The sequence below is a fragment of the Geospiza fortis genome, unplaced genomic scaffold (assembly GCF_000277835.1).
Source record: "Geospiza fortis unplaced genomic scaffold, GeoFor_1.0 scaffold17, whole genome shotgun sequence".
Lineage (NCBI taxonomy): Eukaryota > Metazoa > Chordata > Aves > Passeriformes > Thraupidae > Geospiza > Geospiza fortis.
In genome coordinates, this window is record NW_005054438.1 from 1,363,598 (window position 1) to 1,373,612 (window position 10,015).

A 10,015-nucleotide genomic window follows, 5' to 3' on the forward strand; every position below is an offset into this window, starting at 1 on the left:
TGCTGCATTCAGTCAGGTTGGAGGAAACCTTTTACATCCACAAAAATAAGTTTTCTATCCATGAAGTGGAGATGTTAGCAGTCATAAGACAAGGTTACCTCTGAGTTGGCGTGGTGAGAACAAATTAATTACTGCTTTTGAAATCTGTGGAGTTTCTTAGCTAAAGGATATGATCATCACACCAAAAATAGCTGTGTTAGTTATTTAAAGCAGTCTACCCCAATCTGACAGTAGATTTACCTTTCCAGCAGGTTGATATACATCAGGATTCCTGAGAGGTGTTGAAATTATTAGGGTTTTTTTTAACACACTGCTAAAGACAGTTGAGTGGCAGACTGATGCTTCTGCCTGTCAGCATTACTGGCTCAAAATTTCCACTTTCTCTCCTCATTTTCCCCCTGAGATGAGGGAAAATGACCCCTTCATACTTTGCCCAATCCTGCAGCCACTTCCATGATTCCACTTCTAGTGAATTGCCAATAATCTGGATTTACAGTACACACTTGCAAAGTTTTCACGTTTCCAAATCTGTGCTGAAATGCTGGTTTTGAGTAACTCCCTTTTTTTGTCTCCACAGGCATCAGTTTAGTGAAGCGGGAGAAAATAAACAGAACGGGATGTTCCTTACAAAAATAGAATTTTAAAGTGCCTTTCACTAAATAACTTATATTTGAGGATGGCTTAGGGAATGTAGCCCTCCTCATTGGACAACAAGCTCTCTGTCCTTGGCAGATTTGGTGCTTCCTGTACTGTTTTTTTCTTTTTCACCTGTTCAGAGTGCTGATTTAACAATGAATGTAGGAGACTAAGGCTGCTAATCACAAGCCTTCCTGCAGTTCATTCATTGACAAAGAAAATTGCATCAACTTACCTCTTTTTTGAGACTTTTAGACATTTCTATGTAGCTTTTACTATCAGAGTTATAAAGTGTATTATTAAATATCTCATTTTTCAACCAAACTCTGCAGGAAAATGCTTGGTCATCTGGAAAAAATAAAAAAAGAAGAAATAATTAGGTGAATCCCAGGATTACCTCCACAATTGGTCTTTGGACTTTTTTATCTCATGTATTTATAATATGAATTGCTAAAAATCAGAAAATAATAATAATATTAATAATAATATTAATAATAATAATATAATGTATATAATAATAATAATAATAATAATAATAATAATAATAATGTTGTGTATCATGTGTGTCTAATGCAGTGACTTTGGAACCTTCAGAGCTGACTTTCTCCAAGTTTGTCAGCCATCACAATCCTCACAAATTGTTCACCATTCCTGTATTATTTTGGGTGCATCCCACTCCCTAATTCAACAGCCACTCTCCCATTGATTCCAGCAGAAGTAACACCAGTCTGTTAGACTCTGCAAGGCTTTTAAATCCTCCTGAGTAGGTGGATGAGCCCTGAGCCAAAAGAAGAAAGCTTTACATAGAAAAGTCCAGCCTAAAATAGAGCTGGAAGCTGACACTGAAGTTTGATGGAGGCAGCTTCTTCACCAAAGAAGTGTGAACTTCAGATGCTGTGTGAACTGACACCATAAAGCAGATGGCAAAATACTCCTGGGAGATACTATATTGTGAAATAATACCCTGTAGTTATGGATAAACAAATGTTGAGGTTCCATAAACTTACTGGAGCACACAGTGCCTTTTAAGTCAGAACAGCCAGTACTTTGTGATAAACAAAACTCAGTTCTTTCAAAACAGGAACCAGAATCTGCAAAATAAATGTAAAAAAAAAAAAAAGAAAGAAAATCACTTCTGTGCATGCATTATTAATGATAATAAGAAAATGATGGAATAGGTGAAAATCTTTAATTATGGCCAAGGAGTCACCTAAGCAGCAGATCCTTTGGCCCAGTAAGAACTTAGAATTGCAAATTATAAAATTGGAGCATATCAAAAGAGAGGCAGGTGGTGGGTGGGTAGGTGGTATCTGAGAACTCACTGAAATAGCACTGAGAACTCTGATTTCTTATGAGAGCTAAAGATATAGGTTGTGCTATTACATGCTTGTACAACTCAGGTAAGCTAGATGGAGTTTTCAGAAGTAAAAGTCACCTGAAATTTATTTTGGAAAAAGATATGCATCATGGAGTCTAAGAACCTCAGTATGCGTGTCTGGACTTGCTAATCTGAATTATTTATGAAGGGTCAAAACCCATTAAAGGCTGGTATAGCAGATTTTATGTGGTTAGCTCATTGGATTATATCCCTAGTTCTCATAGAATTGAACATAATCTTTAATTTCACATGAAATATGGATGACTTGGTATTTATTGCTCTTTTTAATTAGCTTACAAACCATTTTCTGGTAGGGCAGATGGCTCCAGATTGCAGAAGGAAACCATTTTTTATTTTTCTTGAATAGAGAAAGTAATAAATGAAAGCCAGTGGACTGAAGAATTGAAGTATTTCAATGGAAATAATGATGAGAATTCCTTGGCTTTGTGGTCCTAAAGACTAAGAGAGAGGGTAAGTCCATCAGAAGGAACCCCACAGTCCACTGCCAAAATAATGGCTCTAGAAATGTTTTGAGAATAATCAGACAATCCATCAGCAAACTCAAAAAAGGATTGCAACAAGGACATTTATGTCTTAGAGGTCAAGAAATGCTGGAAGAAAGAAACAATTGCCAAAAGTCAAATTAGATCTTTCAAGTTATATAAAAAGAAATCATGAGCACTTTCCCAGCCACTGGGAAAGGATGATAAAGTGCAGCACAGTTTTATCGAACTGGATCATGCCAAAATAATCCAGTGGCTTCCTTTGACAGGCTGACTTTTAGATCCCTGCCAGTGATGGAGAAGCAGCAGCAGTGCCAAGTGGGAATTTGCTTAGTGGAAAAAGTTTTTTCTAAAGGGATTGGCTAAGGGGGAGATGGCAACGGGGAGTTTTAAAAGGGGAAACCTTGTCTTAGAGGGATATTATGTGTCATGTTCCTGCAGCATCAGTTTTAGTACAGAGACACAATTAAACTGTTTGCCTTGATGTCTGTAACCCAGGATGAAATGAAAAAGGTAACAATGACAATTAAGGACTGCCTGCATTCACAAGAGCATGTAGAACCTAAACTTCACACTACCAGAATATTTTCTGGTAAATTTACAACCAAAATATGCTGGCTTCTGTACAGAATTATCTGGCTCAATAATCCAACACGATCAGAAATTTTACAGAGCAAGCTCTTCCTCTTGCAAACTCCTGTTGAATTCAAGCAGTCCCATCCAAATAAGGGGACGAGTCAAATAAATAAAGAATAACTTGCAGGAATAAGAGTGTGTGAGATCAAATCCAGATCATATGGCAACAAGGCACTGTGAGTTTCTATGAATTAAGAAGAGGTGCCAGGGTGATGGAGGAGGTACCTGTTCGGACAGCGACTGAAGCAGGATTGCTCCCAGCACAGGATGACAGTGCCACAGAAATGTTGTACTCATGGCCAGGAAGCAGGTTTTTAATCACAGCTTCTGTCTCATTTGTAGTTCTTGTATTAATCTCCTTTCCATCCTTGACAGAGATGCTGTAGAGGCTGCCTGTGCTGCTGCTGCTGCTCCAGCTGAGCTGTATTTCTTCTTCAGTCACGTTCTGAACTTCGATGGACACTGCCACTGCAAAGTGGGAAAGTTTCATACAGTTGAGAGCAGCCCATTTCACTTCTGCAATTCTACACATTTATTATTGAAGGAAAACTACTAATTAAACCAATATAAAATCTTGTGTGGTTTTTTGGAGCTGATTTCAGTTTTCCACCTCATTCTCCCAAAAGAGCAGAAGTGAACCATTTGCTCTACAGACAGAAACCATACATTCATGTACTTTGTTTGATGGCTCCAGAGCACAAATGGGGCACATTGTGCTTGCTTCTTGCCTTTTTAACTGCAGGCAAAGCATGGTAAATGGTCAGACCTGTACAATGTTGCTTTTAAATAATAGAGAATTGATGAGGCTGATTGAGAAAAACATGAGCATTCTGAAATGGACTGGTATTTGACTCATCTTGATATCCTCAGGAGGATGGATTTTTAAAATATCACCAGAAAAACCCAAGTTCAGAGCAGTACAGAGGCATTTATTAAATGTTCTTCATAGTAGGGTTAAGAATACTCACTTATCACTGTGGTTTATGCCTGCAAGCAGTTACCCAGTGAACATTTACTGGGTCCAGGAGAGTTTTACCAAGGTGTAGAAACTGCTTTGATTGATATTTGCATCATTATGCATTTCCAGTGATTTTATCAGGCTTCCCTTTCTGAAATTATACCCAGGGATTTTACCTCACAGCTGATATGACCAAAGGGGTTCTAAGATCTCCCCAGAGCCTTCTCCAGGTTGAACAACACCAACTCTCCCACCCTCTCTCCATTGCAGAGGTGCCCCAGCCCTCTGAGTACTTTCGTGTCCCTCTTCTGGTCCCACTCCAACTGGTTTATGTCGCTCTCATGTTGGGGACCCCAGGGCTGGAGGCAGCTCTGCAGGTGGGGTCTCACCTGAGTGGGGCAGAGGGGCAGAATCCCCCCTCCCCTGCTGCCCACGGTGCTTTGGATGCAGCCCAGGACAGTTTGGGCTTTTTGGGGCTGTGGGGGCACAGGGCTAAGCCATGCCAAGCTTTTCCTCCTTCCACCCCCAAGTCTTTCTCCTTAGAGCTGCTCTCAGTCCGTTCATGCCCAGCCTGTGTTTGTGCCCAGGGGGCCACCTCTGAAGCCTGTCCAGGTCCCTCTGGATGCCATCCCTTCCCTCCACAGTGCCAACTGCGCCACACAGTGCGAATTTGCTGAGGGTGCCCCTCAATCCCTCTGTCAGTGTCACTGAACAGTGCCAGGCCCAGGAGTGACCCCTGAGGAGCCACTGGGCTGTCCTTGGCCATGGAGCCACTGTCAAAGACCAAGATGTACCTTACTCTGTGTGTGCATATCTCCTATCAACCCCTTGGACCCCTCTGAAGAATACTATTATGCTCTAGAAATGCAAGTGATGCCGCCTTTGTTTTTTGGGTGCAGAGTACAAAAAGGCTGCATTCTCCTCTTCTCCATCTTTGCTTTACTTTTTTATCCCATTGAAAAATGATGAAAGGTTCATTACTGCACATTCTTTGAATATGGGCAGAAAGCCCTTTGGCAAAAAATTAAAGGTACACTAGAAAAGAATTAGTATTGAAACAAGTAAGAATCAAGTTAGCAAAAAAAAAAAAAATTAACTGGATTCTCCCAATGAGGAAACTGCTTCTAATATTCTGTAAAAGGAAATTTCAAGATCAAAATCAACAAAACCAATAAAAACCAATAGAAACCAATAAAAACCAATAGAAACCAATAAAAACCAATAAAAGTTCCTATTGGCATAACTTGGCCTATGCAGCATAACTATCAAGTATTTTACCCCTGTGGCACTGCCTAACACAAGGTGTGTAATTTCAAAACCAGCTCCAAACAGGAACTGCAGCTTTTCAGAAAATAGATGAATGCAGGGATTCATATTCCTGGATTCAATTCAAGACATTGTAAAAAGCTCAAATTCCAACAAAAAAACAACAGCAATGAAAGGAAATTATACTCAATTCTTCCTAAAATAGAGCAAAATAAATTTAGTATCGTGTGTTAAAATACTCACAGCAAGTCGTAGTAATGGAAGGATTAACAGATGCTGATGTACTGATGTTTGTCGTGGATAGGGTTGTCAGGGATGTGGCAGGGAGGGAATGGGAGGTGTTGGCAGTGGGCTCAGTTGTTCTGTCCCCCTGGTTCATGGTAGAACTTTTCCCTTCTCCAGGAGGAGTTGTGGCACTGCTGCCTGCAGAGGCTGTGGCTGTGGAGGATGAGGGAGGTGAAGTGGCCGTCACCAGGGCTGTGGGTGGGTGGGATGTGGTGGCCAAGGGCATCCCAGTGGCGTTGCTGGTGCTGCTCTGCTGTGGGCTGGGAGGCACAGCTGAGGAGCCCATGGAAGAGGTGCCAGAGGTGGAAGGCACTGGTTTGGTGCTGGTTGTGGTGGCAGCTGCGCTGTTCTCAATGAGCTCATTGCCTGTAGTGCCAGCAGTGGAGAATGGAGAGGAGGACACCAGGGCTGTGGATGGGAGGGATGTGGTGGCCAAGGGCATCCCAGTGGTGCTGCTCTGCTGTGGGCTGGGAGGCACAGCTGGGGAGCCCCCAGGAGAGGAGGAGGAGTAGCTCGTCACCGTTGAGCTGAAGGACAGGGAAGAAGCAGTGCCACTCTCTGGGGCAGCTGTGGTGCCAGTTCCTGTTGTTGGGAATGCTGGGAACCCTGCACCATTCCCAGGAGACGTCCCCAGTGAGCCCCGTTCTGACATTGTTGTTGTGGGTGCAGTGTCTGTTCTCCCTTCTCCACCCACCGTGGACACCAGGGATGTGGCTGGCAGAGAATGGGAGGCCTCAGTTGTTGTTGTGTCCCCCTGGTTCATGGTGGAACCCTCCTTTTTTCCAGGAGGAGCTGTGGCACTGCTGCCTGCAGCGGCTGTAGCTGCGGAGGGTGAGGGAGGTGAAGTGGCCGTCACCTGCGCCGTGGGCTGTGCCTGGGGCAGGGCTGAGGAGGTGAGCTGAGGTGTTGGTGTCCCTGTGCTGCTGCCTGCTGTGGATGAATGGCTGGGTGCAGTGGTTTCTGAGGCAGGAGAGGTGGAAGCCACAGGCGTGGGGGTAGCTGGGCCCTGTGTCTCTGTCCCAGCAGGGAACTGAGCAATGCCAGCAGTGGAGGATGGAGAGGAGGACACCAGGGCTGTGGATGGGTGGGATGTGGTGGCCAACGCCATCCCAGTGGTGCTGCTCTGCTGTGGGCTGGGAGGCACAGCTGGAGAGCCCCCAGGAGAGGAGGAGGAGGAGGAGGAAGAGGAGGAGTGGCTCATTGTGGCTGAGCTGAGAGGTGGGGAGGAAGCAGTGCCAGTGTCTGTGCCCGTGCTGGGGGCAGTGGTGGTGCCAGTTCCTGGTGTTGGGAGCGCTGAGCTCTTGGCAGACATCCCCAAGGAGCCTCCTTCCTGCATTTTTGTTGTGGATGTGGAGTTCATCCTCCCCTCTGCACCCACCATCCTCATGGCAGAGGGGGACAGTGAGGTTGTGCCCAGGAGGGAATGTTGGGCTGTTGGGGTGTCAGGCTCTGCCACGGAGCCATTTGAGCTGTCTGCAGCTGGGCCAGTGCTGCTGCTGTTGTTTGTGCTCCTCGAGACACGCAGGTGGCTCTCAGTGGTGGCAGTCGTTGTGTCCTTTCCCTCTAATGCCATCAGGGTGCCTGCCAGAATGTCAGAAATGTGGATTATGGATTGTTTTCCTGTAATTCTGTCAAGTACTCTAATAGTTACCAAGTGTAACTGTGTTCTTGTGTGAAAAATTCACTCAACGTTCTCATCTTCATTGTTATTCCTTTCCTTCCTCATTTCCACTTTCATATTCTTTGCTATTCCTCAAGTACCATGAAATCTCTGTTACTTCCTTTTCCATTTGCATAAATTTGAGGAGATCTTACCAATTTCCTGGTGATACTTTGTTTCTATATTAATGTAGAGATTTATATTACCTTTCTATTCCTAGTCTACTTTTTTTTTTAAATTTTCTATGCACTTCTCTTCCCATAAATATCATTTTATTTACAGCAAGGAAAGGGTTTAGTGGTGGGCTCATCAGTGTTAGGTTTAAGGTTGGACTCAGTCCTAAAGGTCTTTCCCATCCTAAATGATTCTATGATCCTATGATTGCTCTGAAGTAAAATTCCTAGAGAATTAACAGGAAAATTAAAAATTAGCAGAATGAATTTTTCAGCACAATTTTCTCCTTACCTGTTTGTGTATATTTTATTGTTTCAATTTCTTTACTTTGCAAGGCATTTATTTCTTTCCTAATTGCTTTCTGTCAGGCAGGAGAGAACAATTTTTCTGAAGATAATTTTCTCTTGATGGTCTAAATCATATTAATTCTGTGTGAAATTTTATTGCCTTCCTGTGTTTACCTCTATTTCTAACTACAAATAAATTGTATCTCCTGTAGCTCCCAAATGTGAATATGACAACATTTCTAACACTCAAAGTTTCTTTAAAAGGAAAATCAAACCCTTTTTCCATTGTGATTAAACAGTCGGGCTAATTTGGGTTTATTTAATTAACTTGATCTGGTAATTTAGCTTTGATTTTGAAGAGCGGCTTTGTTGCTGTTGAAAACCCAGACCTATCCTTCTGCCTTATTGCAATTTTACTCCTTAGCAACACTTAATTATTGCCCTGGATCTTTGGGTTTGGCTGAATGAAATTCAGAGGATTCTCAGACAGAGTGTACTGGGGCAATTCTATCAAATTCTTAAGGACCACATTAATTACCTGCTTTTGACTCTATTCACCTGTAAAATTAAGGTGGTGTTTTCACATAGTTTTAATGTCTACATAGAAACTTGTAATGTAACCATATATATCTATTTCAAAATTCTTCCTACAGACTGATATCTTTTTTACCCCCAAACACAGTTTGAATTGTAAGTTCCTGTGCTTGTATCTCCCAGATTTTTAACAGCAGCTATTGATCAGTCAAGAAACTTGTGTTCATCTGTTCAGTGACATGAAACCAGACATTAAGAATAAAATAATGAAGCCCTCTGAATTTCTAGATTTTTTTTAAATCTCTTGCAGTGCAGTGAGAACACAGCACAGTTAATACAACCTAAAGTTATATTAACTTTAGGTTGTATGAACTTAAGTGTCTTAAGTGTCTTTTCCTAAGGAGTCAGAGAAGGAAAATTGGCAAAATGCATCATTCATAACTAAGCTTAGGGGCAAAAAAGTCAAAAAATCTGGTCGGACACTGCATGTTTGATCTTTTAGATGAGTTTTGTGAATACTGTGCTCTCATTCTTTTACCCACTAACAGCTTTATATCCCTACTAAAATATCTGCTGAAATCCAATGCATTCCAGGTAAACAAAAAAAAAAAAAAAAACAACCACAACCCTGTAAATATTGCATGTTATTGGATTTATATTTATTTTTAGCAGCCCCCCTTCCTGGATTATCATTTTGAATGTTTCTCAATGACGTCCTCTAAATGCACAGCGACGATAAATAATCAAATTAATTTTTACTCACAGAGGAGAACGGAGAGGATGAAATGCCAGAGGTAATTCTGAGTGCCCATGCTGAGTGTCCCCCTCCTTGCAGCGCTGCGAGTGGCATTTTGAATGGAACACTTTGGGAATTTAAACAGGGGCGAGGCTGCAAGTGTCACCTCCCAGCCTCTGCACGTCGGGAGCGCAGCCAACCCAACGAAAACCTCACACCTGACCTGCTCTGCAATAAATCCCAGTTTTCTGTTCAAGCGTGCTTGCTTTTCCTTCATGGAGCAAGGTCTGAGTGTGATCCAAATGTGAGTCAAAGGCAGGAAGAATTTAGTGAGCAGTGCAACACATCTGAAGACCCTTTTGTTCGGGGTATTTAATATTTTACCAGCCTTGGTCCCGGGCAATGCATGACTCAATGGCAATACAACGCTTAATATGAGTAAAAATGATGCTTTAAGCAACTAATAAGCAAATATATTCTAGTAAAGCTATAAAACACAAAGCAGTTAATAAACGACACAGTTACAAAAGTTTCTTTTTAATTAAACCAAGAAAAGAAACCTTGGGTCCACAAGTCTTGCCCTAATGTGTAGATCCACCTTTTTTCCTGTATTTTTCCTGTATTATTAATTTTCCTGTATTATTTCCCTGTATTATTAGTTATTTGGAAGCAAATGCTTAAGTGTTCAGTTCTAACTTGCATGTTTATTGTATTAGAACCACAAATTGCAAGAAATGCACCAAACAGATGCCAGTCATTGCTTCTGCAATACTGCAAAGAGACTGGAGGGGTTGGAAATCTCCATTATTTCACTCCTTTGAAGCAGGTGGGAAATACTGGATGACCAGGCTTAAAATACTAGAAAAATACTGGATGACTCGTCATCTTTAACTGAGTTTATCCCCATTTTCTTTAGCAAGTAAACTCCTAACCACAGGCAGCTGCCATGGACAGTCACCAAA

At 42.1% G+C, this 10,015-nt stretch overlaps 1 protein-coding gene across 1 annotated transcript in view; it reads right to left on the reverse strand.

The window, feature by feature from the left end:
* Positions 1–6,320, reverse strand: part of LOC115948594 (uncharacterized protein PB18E9.04c-like) — an 8,849-nt gene extending 2,529 nt beyond the window's left edge. Inside the window, exons 1-4 of the mRNA XM_031062146.1 lie at positions 5,621–6,320; positions 3,379–3,621; positions 1,644–1,727; positions 872–984 (exon numbers count right to left, since the gene is read on the reverse strand). Coding sequence (XP_030918006.1) covers positions 872–984; positions 1,644–1,727; positions 3,379–3,621; positions 5,621–6,314 — 1,134 coding nt within the window. The 5' untranslated portion in view covers positions 6,315–6,320. The remainder of the gene's footprint in view (positions 1–871; positions 985–1,643; positions 1,728–3,378; positions 3,622–5,620) is intronic.
* Between the last annotated feature and the right edge of the window lie 3,695 nt (positions 6,321–10,015).